This window comes from Mya arenaria, chromosome 2 (genome assembly GCF_026914265.1).
Source record: "Mya arenaria isolate MELC-2E11 chromosome 2, ASM2691426v1".
Lineage (NCBI taxonomy): Eukaryota > Metazoa > Mollusca > Bivalvia > Myida > Myidae > Mya > Mya arenaria.
Window position 1 is genome coordinate 56,576,616 of NC_069123.1, and position 24,376 is coordinate 56,600,991.

The 24,376-nt window shown below is 35.1% G+C and overlaps 1 protein-coding gene across 1 annotated transcript in view; it reads right to left on the minus strand.

Annotated features, from left to right (window-relative positions):
* Positions 1 to 1,508: 1,508 nt before the first annotated feature.
* LOC128216058 (uncharacterized) overlaps positions 1,509 to 24,376 on the minus strand; it is a 76,308-nt gene continuing 53,440 nt past the window's right edge. The window contains exons 28-47 of the mRNA XM_052922654.1: positions 24,087 to 24,244; positions 22,381 to 22,575; positions 20,579 to 20,871; positions 18,733 to 18,857; positions 18,288 to 18,512; positions 17,015 to 17,102; positions 15,808 to 15,964; positions 14,362 to 14,494; positions 11,055 to 11,693; positions 10,610 to 10,819; positions 9,531 to 9,754; positions 8,601 to 8,793; positions 7,536 to 7,701; positions 7,229 to 7,342; positions 6,672 to 6,950; positions 5,931 to 6,094; positions 5,662 to 5,820; positions 4,535 to 4,790; positions 4,056 to 4,349; positions 1,509 to 3,482 (exon numbers count right to left, since the gene is read on the minus strand). Coding sequence (XP_052778614.1) covers positions 3,322 to 3,482; positions 4,056 to 4,349; positions 4,535 to 4,790; positions 5,662 to 5,820; positions 5,931 to 6,094; positions 6,672 to 6,950; positions 7,229 to 7,342; positions 7,536 to 7,701; positions 8,601 to 8,793; positions 9,531 to 9,754; positions 10,610 to 10,819; positions 11,055 to 11,693; positions 14,362 to 14,494; positions 15,808 to 15,964; positions 17,015 to 17,102; positions 18,288 to 18,512; positions 18,733 to 18,857; positions 20,579 to 20,871; positions 22,381 to 22,575; positions 24,087 to 24,244 — 4,233 coding nt within the window. The 3' untranslated portion in view covers positions 1,509 to 3,321. The remainder of the gene's footprint in view (positions 3,483 to 4,055; positions 4,350 to 4,534; positions 4,791 to 5,661; positions 5,821 to 5,930; positions 6,095 to 6,671; positions 6,951 to 7,228; positions 7,343 to 7,535; positions 7,702 to 8,600; positions 8,794 to 9,530; positions 9,755 to 10,609; positions 10,820 to 11,054; positions 11,694 to 14,361; positions 14,495 to 15,807; positions 15,965 to 17,014; positions 17,103 to 18,287; positions 18,513 to 18,732; positions 18,858 to 20,578; positions 20,872 to 22,380; positions 22,576 to 24,086; positions 24,245 to 24,376) is intronic.

Consider the following 24,376-nt stretch of genomic DNA (forward strand, 5'->3'; position numbering starts at 1 on the left):
ACATTGTAATCATTTGTGTTGCAGTTGTAAAATAGTTACTTTCAATCAACCTCTACTAAATATTCAGCAGCTTTGGAAGGTGATTCACATACAGCATTTGTGGTTTTCGTCTTTAAGGTCAAGGTCACATTTAGAAGTCAGTTGAGCTACAGAGAGATTTAATAGTAATAACTGTAGTCTAAACTGAAACTTATTGCCATCAACTGCTAATCAAACTTCACAGAATTATACCTCAGCAAGTGAAGATGTGTCGCGAACATAATTCTTGTTCATGCTTGTGACTTATAATTGGTGTCTCAACTGTAACTTTAACACTTTCAATCGGATTTCAATTCCAAGAAATGTGGAGCAGGCTAAGAACGTGTGTCATACTCTGTGGCCAATAACCTGATACCTGTAGCCATTTTATAGTTATATAAGTGATGTCTCGGGTGTAACTTTCTCATTTTCAATTGGAGTTTGATCCAACCTCACAGAATTGTAGGTGTGTCACCCTGAGCATAATTGCTCTCATTGCAAAGGCCAAGGTCACATCTAATGGTCAGTGGAGCCTAATAGGCATTTCATAGGAATTAGAAGAGCCTTAGCCATAACTTTTTCTCTTTTAATCAGAATTAAAATTAGTTCACAGAACTGTAGAGCTGCTTTGAAAGGTGAGTCACATGAAGCATTTATTGTATTACCTTAAGGTCAAGATCACATCAAGTGGTGAATGGAGCCAGATTGAGATTTCATAGTTATAATTTGTGTCTCAGCTGTAACTATGATTGCAAAATGTGTGTCAAGGTATACTTAAATAAATGAAAATGTAGTCAAACTTCAGATCCAAATGTAAGTTTCAACCATCTATTCAAATTACCTTCTCACAAAACACAGTAAAGCTACTTATATATATTGTATTTATGTGCTGAACAATTCACCAAGAGCCAAGTTTTCCCTTGTTTTTTTTTTTACTTATTTACATGGCCATTGACGAAAACATATAATTTTAATAAAATTCCAATAGTTTGTGCTCAAAAGTACAATCGATATAATGATGAAGCTAATCTTTCTAACTTATGATACAGGAATCTGTATTTGATACCACTTAAGCTTAATTCACATTCAATATTATGTTGCAGTACTTTCAGAAAAATATGTCTTCAAAAATTAAAACTGTCAGAAAAGTTTCAGACTGCATGTGTTCAGGTTTGTTTCATAAAGATAACAAATTTAGAATTAAGAATGTGTTTAAAATTGATACCAAAGTATCATCTGAAATAAGAGTGCAATAGCTTTTAATTAAATGTAGTAAATGTTTAGCACTCCACTTCGATAAGTATTGAGTCTCTAAAAAAGACGAAATTGCCAAAAGTTGAAAAACAAATACCGGTAGTTAAATCTGACATGAATATGGTTCAAGAGACACAGTGGCCAGATATGTGACACAGCTCTACAATGATAGCAATATCTTGAATTGTCAACAGTAAGGATTTTTCAGAATGTCGTTTTCATAAATAAACAAGAAATACTTTTCAAGATGTTCTTTTATTGTTTAGTAGCAAAAGTAAACAGATAACAAAACAATAAATTTCCAAATTCTAAAATAAAAACAAAGCAAAACCAAAAGAAACACATATTCTTAAAATTCATATGAAAATGAAAAAGAAATAATATAAACTATACATTAAAAGATTACTAAACAATACTAAAGGGACTCACTCATGTGTTTAGACCAAAATGTGTTTTCTGAAAAATGCATCTGAAATCACTTATTTTATAATTATCTTACTCTTTGATACCTAAATTTCAGAAAAAAATACAATTAAAGAACCGGTATACTTTTTTTATTTTGGTTTTAGTTAGGTGCTAAACCATGCCATGGAAAACTGACGCCTTCACCACTCGGTCACAAGAACTAATATACAATAGCTGATTGATGTTTTAACCTTAATTGAATACATTTGTAACATCATATGATAATGTCCACCAACCAATCATGCTACATCCTTTTACTGAAAGATATTACTAACATTTTTCAAAATTGTGGTCGTCAAAGACAGTATTTGAGCAAATATCAACATTTGTTCAAGGGTTCCAGCTGTCAATATCTTAGTTTTAACATGCCTCAAAAATATCCAATCTTTATTTTGTAATATTTAAAATAAAAAGTCGTAAAAAGTGCATTTTATGAACCATGAGCAAGTCCCTTTAAGTACTGGAAATGGTATACACTTAACTTAATCTTAAAAAATAACTATTTATTGTCCATGATCATAATATTATAATTGGTTCCAAAATCTGCCCATGAGCTGACCTCAAATATAAACTAAAATGACAAAACAATTCAAATATCACTTATATTTCTACTTAACACAAACAATATTGAACCTAGCATTATCGAATAGTAGGAGCAATGCTATGTTGAAGATAATTAATCTGTTATTCATACATGTTTCAATTGCAATTAAAATGTAACAAAGTGCTTCTATCAAAGAGCATAAAAGCTTCTTTAAAAAAAACACACTCACCTATATATAAGAATGTATGACCGAGTAGGTCAATGCAATTTTGCAGTAGGATACAGGTATGACACAAGTTTACCTAAAAACAGTTTATTTAATGAACAAACTATCTAATGCTTGCTTATATTTAATCACTGGCCAATTTTAAACAGATTATGAAAAGCAAAATACAGAAACATGTTAACAATCTTGCAATATAAGTTTTTTTTGCAATGATATTCTGAAATGAAAAAAAAAACATCAGAAAAATATAAGAATGAGCTGCTCAGATATTTTTAAAATAATACATGGCATAGAAATTTTCATTAAATGTGTAAATTCATACTTTTACTGTTTTTTATTGATAGACAAAACTAGGTATAGTTGTGTTTGATCATTATTTATTGTTTGTCATGTAACCAGTATGTTTTTGCCATTCTATTTCACTTTCTTTTTGAAAATGGTCCAAGGCCAACATGAAGTGTTGTAAATCTGGACTATATACAGAACAGCATTTAAATCCATCAGATTAATCATAGTGTTTGTTTTGGATAGATAATTCCTAGTTTCAAAATTGATTCTTGTTTCATATATATATAAATGTTTACACTGCCCTCTTCTTTGACCTGACAATCGTTTTACAAGAGCTGCATAGCATTGTATTATTACTGGTTTCTTCTTCATTGTGAGTTTGTGTGATGGGATTTGTCCAATAATATGTCAGCAAATACTTGAGTAACAAAGAAAAGAAGTTTTGCAAAAGGCCACAACTTAAGTTGCATCATGTTAGTTCATATTTGAGGCAAAGGGCTTGTTCAGTCCCTCCATGGGTTCAACTCTAGCTTGAGATAATCTTGCGTTTCTTCTTTGTGAAGTTCTTCAGCTCATCCTTCAAGCTCTCGGCCTCGTCCTTGACATAGGTGATGTCCTCAAACTTGTCCAGCATGGTGTTCACCTTCTCGTCAAGCTCGCGAATCTTCTCCTCCTCCGGTGTCAGCTCTTAAAACATTAATTATGTAACAATCATATCTATTACTTGTACATAATGTTATACCAAAACAGTCTTGTAAATAAGACTGAATGTCAGTTGTATTTTGATGTTGTGTGCCTCTCGTGAAGTATCTGTTGGGCCTTGAACCTTGCTTTGCTAAACATGGTTATCAATATTTGTTATGGCTATTGGGGTCATCACTTAGTTTCAGTTGTATTATTAAGAGCAAATGGCATGAACATTTTAATGAAATAACAGAAAAAAAGTGAACACCAACATTTGTCCATTTTTTTCAGTCAGTCAAGGGGCATAACTTTGCAAATATTTATGCCACAGTTGTGGAACTTCACACACTTTTGATATGTATTGTCACTGTAAACAACTCTAGCAAGTCTCATGTGAATATCTTAAAAAGTTTCAAATTTATATACAACATACCCGTAAGTTAAAGAACGATTCTCTTTGATTTATTTCATCAGTATTGTGTGATTAAACAAAATATATTATATATAAAATAAAAACACTTTTCAGAATCAAAGTTTTTGAATTAAGCTTATTACATGTATATGGATCATACTTACTTTCCAAATACACAAACTGGACGTTTTTTGGATCATCAACAGGCAATTTTGGTCGTTTCATCTTTTTGGGTTGCCCAATACCCACGGTCATTTTCGCCCTCTTTATCATGAAATCTACAATCTCATACTGGTTGGACTGCTTATTCTTGTCCAGCCTGACAGCAGTAAAGCCCTCAAGGATGACTGTGATGAAGAAGTTGATCAAGATGATGTTGAATGCAACACAGAAGAACCCAAACAAGATCGGTCCAATCACGTTTGACTCCTTCATCATGCTTTCATAGTCAAACTTGTCTGAAAATAGAATAGCAACTTAATTAAAATATAGGAAATGTATACACAAGCATGCATTTCTGCAAGTCTGGAATAATGTACCAAGCACATAAGTTTAACCAAAAGAAGATAAAAGCTTTACATACAAGATTTGAACTACTGAAAGGTATGATAATCTATGGCGGTAAAATACAAAAACTTCTCACTCAGCATCATAGAAACCAGAGTTTCAAGGGTTGTCACAAAGTTCCTGAAAGTTCGCAGACTTCTCCCAAAGAATAAGTAAGCTGTCAATGCAAATGCGATGAATGCGAACAGGAATACAATCATGAAACTGACAATTGGCTTGGCGACAGCCATCAGTGTGTCGCCGAGGACAGATATCTTCCTGTTGAATCTTAGCAGGTGTATGAAACGGATCGTGTACATGAACACCAGAAAGGCGATAAAATAGCTGCACAGCTGAAAAAAAAGAGTCATATTCATTTTGTTATTCTCTAAAAGTCTCAGCTGTATACATCTATTACATACCCTAAGAATCAGTTGGCTTATGTCTACTATCAATCTTACAACGCATCACACAAAGTTATTCAAAATAGAAGGGAAATGTAAATATCCAAACTTGAATACCTGTCAAGGTCTATGCTCAGAATATTTATTAAATATTTTCCAATGCAATGATCAATTAATATTATACTTTACTTCTTTAACTAGGAATATGAAGAAATTATTTTAGTTTAGTTTAAACATATACTTAAAATTAATCTATGAAGAAATGATCACATTTGAAAACTTAAGGCTCATAAATCCAAACTGAAAATTGCAATCTGGAAGGCGTTATTTATTGTATGCACAAACTTTTATATTAATTTTTGAATAGATTGAATAAGAAATGATTTCAAGAGTAAGGCAGCATACAATGTGAATTTGTCAAGTTCATTAAAGGGCTGTTAATTTTTGACAGGAATAAACTACTTTTGTTTGTTTAGAGAGCAAAGCATTTTTGGACAATCATGAGCTGCATCTGTATAGTTCACTGTAACATAAAGACCCAATTTTCTTTGTTTCCATTTAATATCAATGCAATGTTTACTTTGATTTTAACTCATAAACTTTGTTTGTAAATCTGTCTGACATTGCTTTAGGCTAATCAGGGCTAATTTCTTTCAAGTGAAGAACTAAGTATTGTCATTAAATTCTAAGGTAAACATAGAACTGTATTAAACTGAAAATTAAAAAAAGTATGCAAGGTTTTTCTTAGAATTGTTTAATAGGCGAGAAAATGCAATGTAAATCAAGGTATCAACAGCTTTCCCCAAGGAAGACAACTAACCTCATCTAGAAGGACTGGGAATTGAAGGTTTGTGAAGGAGTTGGGGTTGTAGGAAACCTCACGCATCTTAGTCCCGTTCACCACCGTCCGGTAGATAAACAAGACAATAATGGTGTAAACAAACAGCAGGCAGATACACTCCCATACATTCCAAAACTCCTGTAAGATAAAAATGTGTTGAAGTATTAGTTATATAAGGTGCTTTTCCATAATTCCAAATGTGTCATAAAAGCTATTAAGTTAATAAAAGTACAAGCCATGATTCTTACCTTGATATAGCCAAGTTTTTGTTTCTTGATTTTTCTGTATTCTCTGACAGTGAAGAAGATGACGAAAAGAATAGTAACAAACTCCATGGCCATAACGAAGTACATGAACCCTCCTGCATAACGATCCAAGCGCAGAATGTAGAACTTTGGAGTGATCTCAATACCTGCAATGAATTTATTTATCAGTATCTTACAAATGGTTTCTGGGCAAATTCAGATTACTAGTTCAATTCACGATCGATAAAAAATCAAACGTTTCATGGAAATTACATGAACATTAAATTTCAATTTAAAGATTCTACTAATTGCAATGGGATGAAAGATTGAAATGAATTTTTAACAGGCAATGGCATTTAGTTAAATGGTTATATATGTCTCCATCCTTTAATTGATTTTTCCACATGACAATGTATAGAAAAAATTGCAATCTGAACAAACTACATGTAATACGAGGGCAAGTGAAAATGTTCGTCATTGTTTTTCAGTAAAAAAAGAAGCATTCAATATTATTAAAGCCAGTGTAAAGGGCCTTGGTTAAATGTGCCTTATGTGGCAACATGTGCACAAAGTTTCATTTGAATATCTACATAGGGGGGTACTTGCTTTTGAGTTTGGCAAGGTGAATGACTTTGAATATCATTTACAAAAAAAACATCACCAAGGCTATGACAAGAACTTAATTTTTATTCTTTGAAGAACAGACAAGCTAAAAATTTCAAATTACAATGAGCATAACCAAACCTCCTGTTTGAAGGAACTCGATCAGGAACATGGACACACCCCACAGGTTGGTGTTCGGGTTGTAGAGGTTATACTCCACCATAATTGCCCGTGTGCCTGAGTCAAGCCAGTTGTTCTCCTGTAAAAACTCAAGGACATCAGTGGCCACGATCCAATCAGTGCCCAGCTCGGCCACATACCCCCCGCCTCCATAAGTGGCAAACTGACCAATGTATGGGTATCCATCAAGCTCCTCCCATGTACGATATGTGAAGTAGGAGTTAGGTATCTGAGTCCAGTCTGAAACAAGTGAACACTTGTACTTATCAGGATATATGACATAAAATGAAATTTCAAAGTGTGTAAACAGTTCCAGCTTAAATGAAAGTTAAATAGCCACAGTAAAAAAGACATATAAGTCAAAGTGTTTGTATTACAAATTCAATGTGGCATTGATCTTAGTGAAAGATGGAAGCCAGAACAGCTAAACACATCATTTAGCATGTATAATTGTTGGCTGAGCTAAATTTTTTATAAGTTTATAACAGCTGGAGCATTATCAGGAACAAAAGGCTTACTAGTTTGGTCGACACGTTCCCACATCTCCAGGTAGTCTCCCCTGTCCTCATCCAGTATTGCGTAGCTGGGGTCACAGTGGTACATGATGTAGTTCATTGGCGCTTCACAAGGTTCTAAAAATAATTCATTACATCAATTGATAAATGTTTCTCCATTAATACCATTTATGTTTGTCATTTATCCTAAATGAAATAAATTACAGTTTTGGTCAGATTTGAATTTTATAAACTAAAACTTTATAAAAGAGACAGAGGACTGTTATTATACATAGACATTGCAAATCAGGTTAATTCAACAAAGCATTACCTTTCTTCATGCGGACCTGTCTGAGTCGTGCCCCACCGGCAAGGATGGAGTTGCGGTCGGCTATCATTGGCTCTATGTAGGACTCCCCATTGTACCATTCACGGTCATACAGGCCATTCACCAGGACATTCTGCGTCCAGTTCCAGAAATCCTCGTAACGCCTGATCTGCAGTCCGAAAATAAACAATGATTGTATCACAAGTATTTCTGCTTGTCAAATATTTGAAATTCTCATCTTTCAAAATGTTTTGACCTGCAAATAAATTATTATGTATTCATTAATTTAATGTATGAGTTTGTAATTGCATTTTTGAAACTATTTTTTCATATAGGTAATTGGGAAAGGAACACTGACATGAGTTGAACCTCAATTGAGAACCTAATCTATTTTAATTGTAATATGCTTTCAGGTTTCAGAAATGATGTACCATCCAAATACATTTTTGCGTGCTTTTCCGAAATACTACCAAATACAATTTACTGTCATTAAATATCCTTTTAAAGCATATAATAAACAGAAAGATTGTTTTGTTGTATAATAGGAATATATCTTACTTCGTGATCACCAAAAGTAAATATTTCACTCATAAAGTACAGCTTATATCGCTAACTTGGTGCAATATATAGAGGACAATTGTTTGTTTCAGTGTAAGATTGTAATACATTTCACTGAGTGAGCTCCAAAAGATATTTACTGATTCACTATTGTTGTTCACAAAGTGAAATATATTGCCATCTAACACTGAAACTAATAATTATGCGAACGTAATGTCATTTCCAATGACGTTGTTGAAATAGTTTCAAAGCCCTGGCGCTCTGACGTTTCATTGGAAAGTAAGATTGGGCTAATATTCTGAAATATTATTTCACTGTTTGAAGCAGTGAAATGTCATTTTTATTTCACTGATAAATCCCTTTTTACCACCATTAAACATATAATAAATTATGATTTTAAGCTGAAAAAACCCATTATTCTCTATGTCTTAAACTACCCGTGTGCATTAAAAGTGAAGGAGAATCTAAAAATATATTGAACAAGTATAAATAATACATTTCCTCCCAAACCTTATCAAACGCCTGTCTCTCCCCAAAAACAGCCCTCTCAAATTCTCCTTGGTTGAAAATGTTGTCATAGGTTTCACCAAGCCTGAAGGAGCTGGGGTCACGGTTCGTGTAGGCCAGCAACAGCACAAGGAAAATGTAGGAAACGCACACGAACACTTCCTTCACTATCTCGTGCATCTGCCGCTCCTTCACTCTGGCAATACACAGACAAAAGTTTGAAATTAGTTTTTTTTCATCTGTTGTTACATCACAATGACAGAAAACAACATACTCAGTCATGTATTGCATCTATCTTTATACCAAGTTTTATTTCAATCCAATCAGTAGTTTTGAATTTATTCTTCAGACAAGGGTGTGCAAGCACAAAATATGAAAAAAATGGTTGAGGGGAGATAACATTATAAATATGCATAATAGGATTATGTTTTTATTTCCGCACTGCACTTTCTCTCACTGCCATCTATCTTTATACCAATATTTATTTAAATCTCCAATCCCATCATTAATTCTGAAGTTTTTCTCTGGCCAAAGTGTGATGGAAGGACAGACGGATGGACAGACAAAGCGGCAACTGTATGTTTTCCCTTCAGAGAGCTACCGTATTATGATATGAAGCTACCACAGATAAGGAAAGATCAGTTGAAAGTTACTTTTATTTTTTTTCACAGATTCATAAATAGCAATATACTATAATTGGTAATAAATTATTTGAATCTAGCCATTATAATTATGAAAGTTTTTTTTATACAGATTCAACTAGTGTTTTGCAGCTGTTTTAAAATAAGTTGGTCATTTTAAAATGTAATAGATATGCTTTTTCACAGATATATTATCAAACATTCCCTGAACAACCTGAAGCAACATGACCAACTTTGATTTCAGCATCATCAAAACCCTTGCTTATCAAACTTGATCAGTAACAAAGTTAACCTCTCTGCCTTAGCAGTTCTGAGGAAGTCAAGTTCGGGAGGGAGTGGGGCATTGGCCTTGCGTGCCTCCAGCATGCGGAGTGTGTCTGGGTTGGTGAGGTCCTTCTCCGTGAGGTGGTTATGGAGCCACTCCTCGTCTGTCTCAAGACCAGACCCACTATCGTCATCTGAGTCCATGTCAGGCTTCTTGATCACCAATGCGTAAAACATCGCCAGTGCTAACACCTAAGAGAAAGTACGGATACATTGTTATAAAGCTCATACTGTCATACTCATTTCATTGGATGGATTTAAAGGATCGTTGCTGATCAGAATAATTTTAATTAAATCAAACACACAATGGAGTTGTTTGTTTGCAAATCGGTACTCGAACTGTATTCAATAAAGAATGGGTCAGAACAATATTGAATACAGCCACTGGTGTCTACCAGAAGAGTTTGTTGTGGTAAGGTAATGGTTTAACGATGGACCTCTTGAATGAAAGGATGAGTTGTAATCTGAAAACGATTCTGAAAGGATTCAGTTATTAACAGTTATTGTAGTAATTGCTGGTGTACATTTTGAGGACAATCTGGATCAGATATAGCAGCAATAGGAACTAGTAAAAGGTGACACAAGGGTCATTTTGAGAAGGAAGTAGATATATGGTTGATTTAGTTACTGGCTGTAACACAGGAATTGATTCTACAACTACGTGCATTGACGAGATATTTAAGGCTGCATTATTGTCGAATATGCTCCATTCACAAACACAGTCTGTCTTATTGCAAAAAATTTGAGGGACTACTTTTACTGCTTTGCAGAACATATCTCTCAATTCCATCTAATGTAATCAAATTTGGATATGCAAATTTAAATTACATGTTGATAAATTGTAAGTGATGTCAAGTCAGTTTCTATCCTACGTATGCAAATTATCTAGAAAAGACACAAGTATATTTGAAGTTCCTTCCCAAACAATTTCATCGTTATGCCATAAGCAGATGCACTCGTACTTATACATAAAAATACTATGCTGTTGACTTGGCTTTAGAACTTGAGCAATCATTTGAAATAAATTTTACATATCCATGAACTCACCTTCAACGGTTGCGAGAAAAAGATGGACTCAAAAGCAGACACAAAGAAGGAGAGGAGCCACTCTAGCGACTTGGTTCTCCCGAATACACCTGCTATCTCAACGGTCAGCCAGAAGGCTACAGCAATGGTGCAGAAACACAACCCATATGCAATGTACACGCACCAGTGAGGAAGCTTGAAGGAACCTTTCTTCTTCTTTCTCTTCTTTTTCTTTATTAATATTAAATGCAATAAAATAGGGGTTCTTTTCATATGAAATTGCTGGAGAAAAAAAGCCACAAACTCCCGAAAATGTTAAACCAGTGATCAATAGCAGTTTCTAATCAATTCCATTTGTAGTAAAACATTATGATATTTATCATTATATGTTTGTTTTGCAGAACTTATAATAAGGCTTATTGTTAAAACTATTTGGAGTTTGATTTCATAAAAAGTGATCACTTACAGCCAGGTCTTTGGGGATGGGAATGTTGGCGACCAGGACGAGTCCAGCCTCTGCCTCAGTGATCTCCCCTGTTGACTGCTGATTGTGTTTGTCTTGGTTGTCCATGTCAAAAAACTCCTTCTGGTTGCGTAACTCTGACTCAATGTAATAGTCTGGCTCTTCTTCATCAAAGAAAGCCTTGTCTATGTCTGTTTCATTATCTGTCTGCTTATCTGTTTTCTTGGAGTCTACATGAGCTTTATTTTTTTCATTCATGGCCAACAGCTCTTCTTTTGACTTGGGTAGAGGTCTTGAGTATCGAAACAACAAGACAATTAGGATGTTGATCGGGAGGGTCATAGCGCTGCTCATAATGCCAACATAGACACCAGCCAAGGACAGCTTGATGGGTCCGACCTTGACGTTCTGATCAGAATCTGCAGCAGTTCCATACCAGGCGATACTGGCACACATGGAGCAGAACATTAGCGACAGACAGCAGGTGAGCCGCTGGATGCGAGTAAAGTGACTTTTGGCTGGCCGCTGGAAGATACTGAACCAGATATGGCTGTCAGTCAGATTCGCCTTTGCCTTTGTCCAGAACAGGAAGCTAAAGTTGGTCAACTCCGCCTTACCCGCTATAGGCACAACTCGGTCAATCTGAAATGAGAGGTTTAAAGTTATTGTTACGACAAAATTAGCATAATCATTTATATAATCTTTGCCTTGACTTGAAAATTGTCTAAAAGGTGAAACTAGAAGCGCGGCAATGCGACGAAACCAGGTTTTTGTTATGGGCAATCAGAAATTATAGCCAATTAATTTGTTGTATGTGCAAGTTCAATCTGCAGCTTCATATAAGCTATATTCACACTAAGATTCATCATTATCCATCAATTCTAAGTTGTTGGGCAGAAAAACATTTTTCTATTTTTAGGAACAGTGACCTTGACCCCACCTCCCAAGCTAGCTCTTCACATAAGCTACCTTCGCTCTAAGTTTCATCAATATCTATCAATGCTAACTAAAGTTATTGGGCAGAAACCATTTTTCTATTTTTAGTAACAGTGACCTTGACCCCACCCCCCTCAAAAGAAATTCCAAGCTTGCTCTTCACATAAGCTACTAGTTCATACACACAAAATTTCGTCAATATCTATCAATCCTAACTAAAGTTATTGGGCAGAAACCATTTTTCTATTTTTAGAAACAATGACCTTGACCTTAGCTCCATCCCCCTCAAAAGCAATCCCAAGCTAGCTCTGTACATAAGCTACCTACACACCAAGTTTTATCAATATCTATCAATGCTAACTAAAGTTAATGGGCTGACAACATTTTTAAATTTTTAGTAACAGTGACTTTGACCTAAGCCCCACCCCCCTCAAAAGCAATCCCAAGCTAGCTCTTTACATAAGCTACCCACACACCAAGTTTAATCAATATCTATCAATGCTATCAAAAGTTATTTGGCAAAAAACATTTTTCTATTTCAAGTAACAGTGACATTGACCGTAGCCCCTCCCCACTCAAAAGCAATCCCAAGCTAGCTCTTCACATGCTACCTACACACCATGTTTCATCAATATCTGTCAATCCTAACTAAAGTTATTGGGCGGAAACCATTTTTCTATTTCAAGTAACAGTGACTTTGACCATTTTTCTATTTTAAGTAATAGTGACCTTGACCTTAGCCCCTCCCCACTCAAAAGCAATCCCAAGCTAGCTCTTCACACAAGCAACTTACACACCAAGTTTAATCAATATCTATCAATGCTAACTAAAGTTATTGGGCAGAAACCATTTTTCTATTTTTAGTAACAGTGTCCTTGACCTTAGCCCCACCCCCCCTCAAAAGCAATCCCAAGCTAGCTCTTCCCATAAGCTACCTACACACCAAGTTTCATCAATATCTATCAATGCTAACTAAAGTTATTGAACAGAAACCAATGTTTGCCCGTCCGCCCGCCCGTCCGCCCGCCCGCCCAACGACAACCTCATTCTAATAACCCGGTTTTCGTTGAAAACCTGGTTAATAAAAGATACTGAAGTAACTTATCAAGAGAGGAAGACGTACTCTGACTTGGTATTGAATCAATGACCTCAAAATGCAAAGAACATAAACACCACTTGAACATGAAATGGCCAAATAATAAACTGGTTATTTTAACAAGAGGCCCAACAAGGCCTCTGCTCTACTGGCATGGCTCTTGTGGTAATTTTCAATACAGAGCATGTACGTATGAGTAATAGGCAACACATATATAGTTCACTTTTTGTGTTTGGGTTAGCTGAAAAGGCTGCATGTTCAACATCTGGGGACAGAAAGTGTTGTAAGCAGGTAAGTTGCATGAACTATTTTAATATGTGCCAAGTAAAGGTAATCTGAGGGTAAAAAATATTTGCTTTCAAAACTGTACTCATGGTCAAAATTTCATTTCTGTAGCTTTAAAAATAAAAAAAAGTTGGTCAAAAGGTCAAAGTCAAGGACATCTGAGGACAACATTGATGCTCGTTTGCAAAACTGTACACATGGTCAAAATTTCATTGCTGCTAAGCTTTAAGTCAAAAGGGGTGGGGCCAGCTTTTGCCCAAGGAGCATAATTTCAAATGTTTTGCTAGACGGTCATCATATGATGCTCCACAACAAATATCAAAGGTATGGGCCTTGTGGTTTGAAACAAGAAGATATTGAAAATATTTCTTAAATAAGTCTCTAGGAAACTTGTGACCCCCGGGGCAGTGCCAGTTTTGACCCAAGGGGCATAATTTGAACAACCATGGTAGTGGACCACTAAATTAAGCCTTGTTAAAAAAAGAAAGGATCTGCATAGCTGTTTCAGACAAAAAGGTTTTTAACATTTCCCAATTTAAGTATACCAAACCTGTGAACCTGAGGGCATGGCCAGTAATGACCCCAGGGGCATAATTTGAACAAACATTCACAAGCCATTGTGACTTTACATGTAAACTTGGCTAAAAACAGACTTCGCTCATGTAGACTTGGCTAAAAATAGACTTAGCCAAAAATAGCATTTTTTTTATACTTTCAAGACCCATAATCTAGGCATGCATGGGCGGATCTGGCTGGTTTTCGAAAGAAACCGAGTTCTAATGGATATCTAAATACTGTACAAGTTTCATCGAGATACAAACAAAACTGAAGACTGTATTGTGTTCACATGCAATTGTTTACAGACACACAGACACACGGACGCACATACTACGTACACATTACCATGGCATAAGCTCTCCAGGCCTTTGGCCAGTAGTGCTAAAAATGGTATCTTTTTTTTTCTATATTCAATTATTAGATAGCTTTACCCACCAGTCCATCATCACAGTCTAGGGAGAGCCAGTCCTCACAGATGAAGAAGTACTTGCTGCTCATCTGCAAGTCACGCACCATCAGGCGACTAAAGTACCATGAAGGGTCAGCTCCCATGTTGTCATGCCAGATCCTAGGTACATTAACAAATTAGTTGTTTGTGCCATAAACTTACTCTTGACCTTTTCTATCTTACATTAACTCATGACAGTATGTGCCATACATGAACACATGACTTTGTTTATCTTACAGTTACTCATGTCTTTGTCTATCTTACATTAACTCATGACTTTTTGTGACTTAAATTAACTCATGGCTGTGTCTCCCTTACATTAGCTCTTGACTTTGTCTATCTTATATTTACTCATGACTTTTTCTCCCTAACATTTAGACATGACTTTGTCTATCTTACATTAACTCATGACTTTATGTGTTTTAAATTAACTCATGACTATTTCTCCCTTACATTTACTCATGACTTTGTCTATCTTACATTAACTAATGACTTTGTGTGCCCTAAATTAACTCATGACTTTTACTCCCTTACATTTACACATGACTTTGTGTGCCTTACAATAAAACATGTCTTTTAATGTGTTTGTTGTTGTTGTCTGTTGTTGCTGTCTTTTATTGGTTTTGTGGGGAGAGGGACAAAGTTTCAGTAAAACAATATTTAAAAGAACAATGATTGTCACGTAACGGAGTTATGTATAAAACACTTTAAAGTAATAACAAAAAATCAAAAGTAGACTTCAAAGTTTATTTGGAACGAAAAACAAATATTTCATCATAATTATCAAAGATAGATTTGTATGTAAATTGCCTAGACCTAGCTGTTGACAGATCGTGATAGCCGCTGGCTATTAGTCCAATCAGCTTGACAGTTCATGACTGTAAAAAGACGTTCTTTGTATGTAACCAGAAATTAAATGGGTGGTTGATAGGCACGCCTGTCAAGAGCTAGGAGTATATATGAAAGCATGTTGGAAAGATAGTTAGAGAGGGGTTAGGCAAGGCAAGGAAAGCGGCCTTGGGTCCTTAACGGACGGCAGTTAGGATGCGAGATTACCTTAAATGTCATGCTGTATTTAGAACTTATTATTATACTTAGAAAGAACGTGGAACAATAAAGAACTGACATTCGAACGGTTGTTGTTTAATAACTTCCAACAGTTTAAGTGAACACTTAGAGAGTTCTGTGGCTGTTATGTCACACGATTGTGTGATTAAATTTAATTTAAATATTATTACTATCAAGTTAAGATTTTATATTACAAGTTATCCATATAAAAATATAATACAGTTGCTAAAGGGTTTTAAAAGAAAGCATGCAACATAAATAATTAAATCTAAATTCAGGGCTTACTCACAATAAATTTAAAGAAAACTTTCAATCAGCCTCCTTCATTAACAAACAAGCATATTTAACCGAATGCTTAACTGTACCTGAGATGAGTGAGGTTTCCAAGGGTTTCAGGGACAGCCATAATGAACGTGTCGATAGCCCCACGACGCAGTATTGGCCTCAAGTTATCCTCAACAACTCGCGGGGCAGTCTCTGACTTGTCACCGGTCAGGATGAACGAAACCTTTGCTGATGTACCTGTTCAATTTTAAGTAATAACAAAAGCTGTCACAGAGACAGTGCGCTCGACTATTCCTCCGCTTTTTGGTGTATGGATTGAAAAGTTTTGGCGAAACATGCATGGATCACTGTAAGATTAGATTTCATTGCAATACATGATGTGCTGAGATATAAACATAAATGTGGTTCCATGCAAAATATTAATCAGAATTTCTATGTCGAATAAAAAAGGGGCCATTATTTTAATTTAATGCAAACTGGAGTTATCTTACTTGGTTATTTAAGTAGATGGTTGAGTACCATTGTATCAAGTATCAATGCAATACCTCAAGTAGTTGCTGAGATATTAACCCATGTGTGCTTACACGCAAAACCTTAACCAGAATTTCTAAGTCGAATAATAAAGGCCTATTATTTGCATTATATTCAAATAATTGTTATCTAACTTCAATAATTTAATATGTAAGATAGTTGGGAATACATATCCTAAGTTTCAATGCAATGACTGATGTATTTACTGAGATAATGACTTAAAGGTGCTTACATGCAAAACCTTAACCAAGGTGTGACGCCAACGCCGACGCCACGGCCGACGCCGACGCCAGGGTGAGTAGTATAGCTCTCCTTATTCTTCGAATAGTTGAGCTAAAAATGTATAATCATTATTTTAAATTTTAAAATTGTTACAGTCTTATGATCAGTACAATTTGAACAAGTCTGTTCATCCCCTCTTACTGTGCATGTAAATTGGTTTATTGTTGAAATATGGAAATGTCTTCAAAAACAAGAATTCGGCAGATCAGATATGTCACCAGTCTGGAGTGCAAAGCTCACTGTACCAATGTTATTATTATTTAACCTACCCAAAATCAATAGCAGTTATATTCTGACCATGATGAATGTGCATAGCAAGTTTAAAGATTCTGTAGCAAGTCACTCAAAAGAAATTGTAAGTGTATTTGACAACATGAAGCAATGAAGGGCTTGAAGCAGGTGACACAAAAAAATGAACTGCAGCGAAATCCAAATGAACTGGTACTGATGGATTATTGAAAAGTGAGGTGGTACCTGAGCTCTTCCTAGATCCAGTATACAGAGTGATTTCATACAAATATTTGTCCCTGGGATCATTGTCCGGCAGGGGTGACACTCCCGCCTGCAAATACAAAATACATGTACACAAACCTAGTGAACTAATAATGAATGACCAAAATAATGATACACGTAAGTTGTCTTTTTAAAACAGAAAAAAATCAGGTGTTTTCATATAAATGAGCATGTTCATAAAAAGACATTTATTTTTGGTTATGGTGCAGAATGGTGTTTATGAAACATGAATTATGAACTATAGCAGATTTTACAAAACATAGAAATTCATGAAAAGCTATAATACTTATTTAATTTTTCAGAGGTTTTTAGAAGAAGAAACAAGAGGCCCAAAAGGGCCTATGCTCTACTGGCATGGCTTTTGTGGTCATATCAATCTACAGCATGTATGTATGGGTAAAAGGCAACAGACATATAGTTTATGTTTTGTGTTTGGGTTACCTGAAAAAGTAGCACGTTCAACATCTGAGCCCAGAAAGTATTGTAAGCAGATTAGTTGCATGAACTATTTTAATATGTGCCAAGTAAAAGTCATCTGACAAAAAAAAATGCCTTCAAAGCTGTACTCAGAGTAAAAATTTCTGTAGTTTTAAAAGTTAAAAAAAAGTTGGTCAAAAGGTCAAAGTCAAGGGCATCCTAGGACAACATTGATCAATTTGAACAAACATTCACAATCAATTGTGCTGAGATGGATGCACGAACACACAAAAAGATTTTCAAACCTTTCCAGATTTATATTTACCAAACCTGTGAACCCTGGGTGTGGCCAGTAATGACACCAGGTGCATAACTTAAACATTCACAACCAATTTTGTTAAGATGAATGCGCAAACTACAGAACTTACAGCTAAAAAATGGCCTTTGGGCTTTCAACAAGAACAAGGCAGAGTAATTCACAAAATCAACTGCAGAAGCAAAAAGCAAATTGTCTCTCAAAATCCTAGACTTGCAAATTGTCTCCCTTAACTCTAGACTTGAATTTACATGTACATGTAAACTTGGCTAAAAATAGAATTCGCTCATGCAGACCTGGCTAAAAATAGAAAGCATTTCTTTAAAACTTTCATGGCCCATAATCGTGTTCACAACCAATTGTTTACAGACGCACGAACGCACGACCGCACGGACGCACATACTACGTACACATTACCATCGCATAAGCTCTTCTGGCCTTTGGCCAGTAGAGCTAAAAACTAATGGTCAACTGGTGAAAACGAAAGGCTCTCAGTCTGACCAGAATGGCGTCTTTTTTGTCTCGTTTTCGGGCCCAGATGCACATGAGCAGGTAGAGGCACATCATGGAGACCATGGTGGCAAACACTATTGGATTGGAATCCAGATTATTGAAGGCTGAATCATTGAGATTGATGGAATTCATGGGGACCGCAAATCCAGCCCCAAATGACGTCAGGTGGTTACACAGGCAGTGGATACGGTTCACCTGTGTCAATGGTCCAACCTGGGAAGAGCAGTCATTAAGATATATAACTTATAAATGTTATTCTTGTAAGTTAGATTGATTTTGTCTAAGTTTCAAAGAATTGTTATGCTTTTAATACTGTTGTACAATGAAAATTAAAACAACTTTTTAGTTTGATTCTTATAAGATGTAGTATAAGTGAGTTTATTTTTAAGATTGAAGTTAACATTGGAAGATTAAATATCTGAACAAGGTATACCCTGCAGCCATCAGTGCTCCATGTATCGGTGTTGGGGTTCCACCAGATACAGTAGGTAGTGAAGAAATCCATCTCATACAGCACAGGCTTGTATGCAGGGGGTTGGGGCTCCGTAACCGGGCCACCTGAAATCAAAATAATATGAATTAGAATGAGATTTTAAGGACAATGTACAGATCCTATAGAGAAGAAAATTAAACAACAAGGGCACCAACTGTCACAATATACACCCGTCCTAATTAAGACACCAAGTTTGGTGATAAGTAGTTGTAAGTTAATCCAAATTTAGAGAAATGACACTTGAAATACAGGTTTTGCTAATTTAAAGGTCAAAACTCTTGAGTGACTGAGGCGACATGGGTGGTTATCAAACCGGACCAAGATATACAATCCAAAATTATTCTGACCAAATGTGGTGATCATTGGAAAAAAGACTTCTTAAGTAATTGATCAGAGAAGACAAATTTAAGGTAATTTCTAAAATTTAAGGGCAATTACTCTCAAGTGACTTAAGCGATATGGCTGGTTATTGAACATGTCAAAGACATTATGCCAATTCACAATGTAGCTGCATTTGATGATAATTTGACATAATCTTTTAAAGTTATTGAGCGGACAATATATTTGATTCCGCCAGCCCACCTGCACATCCACCCTTACGCCACCAATATAACTTTAATACGTCCGGTTTTTCATAATAAAACAAGCATTTAAAAGTTCATGTGCAGACAAAACTTTGCATTTGGTTATGAAAATGAGATCTAAATACCTGCATTTTGAAAACCCCTTTGCTACATGACCACCCGTGGAGCCCTTATGCGCAGTTTTGATTGCCAATGACAAAGATTGTCGTTCCTTTACCAGTTTGTGAAGAAATAGTTCTCCAATATTTTTTTTACAAAGATTATTCTTTTCTTGTGGGTAGGAGCAAACATTTTAATAAACATGCATCAATAATTTTTTATTAAGGATTTAATATGTTCCTTAAAATAATGGTTATGCAGATTTTCTTTCAAAAGGAACAGGGCATGGGAATAGTGACCAAATTACTTTTGGCTTATCAATGACAGAATGAATATTTGAAAAGGTCAAAAAATGTTTTTTTTCGTGGTTTAACATATGATTAAAACAATTTTTCCAGTTTAAGAGTTTGTTTTTTGTTAGATGGTTTCATAATATATGGATATTAAATTAACTTCTGACTTTCAAAAATCGTATTCACTTCTAGACGTGTCTTTTCCAAGATGTGATGAAAACTGCGCTTTGTTGTAGACAAGTGATGTGAATTGTGACAGGGTACTCGGTATGTTAGTTTATAAGTTTATAAAATTGTTATGTAAATTTTAAGAAAAGTTCTTATTAAAAAGGCAGACACTTTGAAAAGATATTGAATGGATGTTAAAACATTTAATTTATGTTTGTTTTGTTTATGTCTAATGTTTTGTACAAAAGCAAATGTTTAAGCATGCAGCTCCAAATAAATGTTTAAAAATGAGGTCATCATTTACACAATAAAAGGTTAGTTGAGGTTATTTTGAATTTTTTTTTTAATATTTAAACATATGCAATCATTTTTAGAGATCTGTTTTGTTGAGATCAAACTATTATTTTGACAGAATTTAGTGGTTCAAAATTTAGATGGTAAGTTTTTATCAAAATGTCATTACTTACACTTGGTTTTAGAAGTAGATCTTAAAGATGAAATTGATACTCCTTAGTTTGTGGTGAAAATATCAAACTGATTTTTCACTGCTATTTTTTGCTGATGAAACTCCATGTTAAATTAAAAAATATGAATAATTACCTCCTCCTCCTCCACCACCACCACCACCACCACCACCACCACCTCCTCCCCACACACTAGAGCCACAGGGCTGGTTCAGCCCTCCTCTGGGTTGTTTCTTTCGTGAACACTCTTTATTTAGTGCCTGGAGTCGTGTACAATTTGTTTTAGGGTCAACGGTGGTGGTGCAGGGTGGGAGGGTTGTAGTGGTGGTGGTTGTAGTAGTTGTTGTTGTAGTAGTTGTTGTGGTGGTTGAAGTGGTGGTGGTTTCATTCATCTGTTGGACCAATAGCCAAGGCATATCCATATCACCTGTAGCATGCTTAATGCCAATTTCGAAAGGCGTTGTCTCTGTCCTGGTTAACAACAAAACAATACCATAAAAAAGTCATTTATTTTTTATGATACACTTGGTTAATATTTCTGAACTATGTTAAAGTTTACGATGCTATTAATCTAAGATGAACTAACTTAGTTTCATGGACATACTTCTGCAGTATTTTTTACACTTTTTTAGGCAACTTGAACCATCTGCCTTAGTTTTATTAAATGATACGAGCTGACACAGAGCACTGCATAAAATATTCAAGTTTAAAAATGAGCAATAATGCTGTTAACAATATTGTTAACTGTTACAGAGTTCTAAACAATCGGCACATTGCATTTTAGTGCTTACATACCATATCCCCTGGCGGGGGAAAAATCCCCCGGAATTTCGACCCATCATTTCAAGGTCTACATCATGCTGTTATTTCATTAATGAGAAAATTTAATTCATGTTGGATAATGGTGGACAAACTGCCTCACTACACACCTATTATGAGGGCCTTCACAAAAAACATGCACACTGTACATAAAAATAGAGGAAATAACTACATTTATAGATACCATAGAAATTGTCAAAATATTTTGTCTTTGTTTGTAAAGTTTCAGCCAGGTATATTGATAATGCTTGATGTAGTAATATGTTATATAGGTAAAGTGGAGCAAGCCATCATAAACCAATGACGTCAAATAACATTGTTCTCATTTGTGCAAAAAACACATAATTTAGCTTTGATATAGATAGAGTAACTATGTTTGTTGTTAAATAAGTTTTTGAATATGTATTGAAATAGCATTGATGTCTTAACCACACAAACATTGTGACGTAACATTCATTATGAAGTTTCTTGTTAAAAATATGTTCACAGCATACTGAGATAATGCTATTTCATTGTTTTCAATTTGCAGTTGAGGCTGTCATTTTTTTTAAATCAAGAAAGCAGAATTGTTTTGTGACAGCTTCAAAGTTTAACATTTATATACATTATATATATATATATTAATAAATAAGTTGTAATGCTGCACCCTCATGCACTTTAAGAGTACCTTTTTAACAGAAAAACATTTAATTATGGTACAGAAATGGGACAATTATGATTATAACCAATTTTTGTTGTTTCATACACATAATTATACAGATTCTTCCACCCTCCCGGTAATAAACGCTTTATTCTCAAGTTTCGTTTAAATTGAATTCATGATTTTAACATTTTATCAATCATATATTTGTGCATCCAGTCACAAAGTTCGAGAGCATTAAATGCATGTATATGTGTTAAATTGATAATATATATATGCAAAGCCTGTCTTTACAGTGTGTTATGTCTAAGCAATTTATTGTTAAATTCATTTTATCAAATCATTAAAAAGTCGATACATTTAGACCATTTAAGTATTTTTACTAAATATAATGAGATGACAATAATTTGTTGGTAAGTTTTAAACAAAACATCTACTTGTTTCTTTTTTGCCTTTTCTAAAAAGGTATACAAGAATATCAAACACTTTTCTGCCAGAGTACCCTATCAAAAGCAACTCACAAATTAAGCATTTCGCTAGGGAAGAAGCAGGTCCAACGATTGGGCAATTGGGTTACAAAGGACGACCTGGGTGGGGATGTGTCATTTTCAAAGGTGAAGTCATCCATGTATGACATCATCTCATCAATTTTCTCGTCTGTAAGTGGAAGTACACAGTTGAAGTCCCATCTGAAGATGGTGGGTTGCTCCCAAGCCCTGATAGAAAACAACAAGAACATGTTATATAACTATATATATATTTCAAATAATGTCGCCATCATTAAAGAATGACATTATGTATCATGTTATTTTTACTGCTGTTATTGTCATTGCCAATGAGCAACACCAAAAGAGCCTTTGATCCAAACATATTGTCCTAAAAACAGTACTCCTTTTGACATGACGTTGCCTTTTATGTTACAGAACTGGGACTTGTGCCGCCTCATCATGATGAACATATATTTCAACTTCCTCGAATATGCTACAATGCAAGGCTATAAGAAATTACAGTCCTATTATTTCAACCTTTGACCTCTAAAGTGACTTTGAGTTTTGAGGTACAGACCTAGGTTTTGTGCATGATATGTTGCGGACAAGATTTAGTCTGGACCTGAAACCTATCAACAGTTCTCACTCTGACAATAAGCCTTTGAGGTGCACGTCTATGACTTGTACGTGACACGCCACCTTATCCCGGTGAACATACATGTCAAGTTTCCAGGAAATCCTATAATTATTGGTAAAGTGGTAGCCCAAACAAGATAAGTCCCATCCAGCCCTTGACCACAAATCTTTGACCTCTAATAAGCTCTACCTTTTACATACAGACCTGGCCCCAATATCATGAAAATACTTAAGACAAATCTTGTTCTCAGTCTCAACTCATTTCACCACATAGCATCAACAGTTATAAAAAGTAATTTATGTTTCACACTTTTTTTAAAGCTCATTCTATCATCGAAGATGTTGGTGGACGACTTTGGTCAAATTTCCAAGGGGAAATATTCTACAGCCAATAAGGTATTTGAGTACAATTCATGATATTTCAACGATTACTCAAGTATATTTTTTGCTCTAGAATTAGTTTTATTTGAACTATTGACAAAAGCGTTTTATCAACACATTCTCGGAGAAAATATGTTTTCAAAAAATATAAAAACATGCAAGATGTGGAACCATATTATGCTTTTATGTCGTAAATTGAGTTGATATTGAGATTAAGATGTGACTTTAGTATTTTTGTGATATTGGGGCCTGGGTTTTGAGCAGAACACATCACCGTATCATAGTGAACCTACACAGCAATTTTTTTGTAGTTTTATTATGCAAACGTTCCAGATACAACCCGGACAAGGATCATTTCAAACTTTGATATCTAAGCATGACCTTGACCTTTGAGCTCCAGACCAGGGACTTGTTCACAACACGCCACCTCATCATTGTGAACCTTTATGGCAGGTTTATATAAAATCCTATAATGCAACGTCAAAGTGCATGTCAAACAAGGTTCTGTCTGGGCAGATGCACTCAAGCACAGATGCAGTCACATACACAAAACCGCCATTTTGACAAGTACATAATGCATAGCATACAACAAACTCACTACTTTTGAAGGATGTGCTTGAGGATAATTATTTCACATAACTATGTGGTTCCAAAGTCACAATGGCCTGTATACTATAACCAGTAAACAACAGAGACTACCATATCTTTATAAGGAGTTCTACCTAATGAATACATAGAGTGTGACATCATCTGTTTCTATCACCAATTCTTCTGAACCCCCATCTGTGTCGTTGAGCTGATAATTGGCATATGTGGAAGCTGACAGGTCAAACAGCTGGTGTACGGACAGGGACAGGGCGGTGCCAGGGGCAACCAACAGCTGAAAGTGTAGCATGGTCCTTGTTAAGGATATCTGAATTAGTATGTGATTCAGCTTATTAATGAACTATCAAAATCTTTACTTAATCTTCTTTTTCAACATGTCTGCAAATTTTGGTTTTAAATGTGTAAC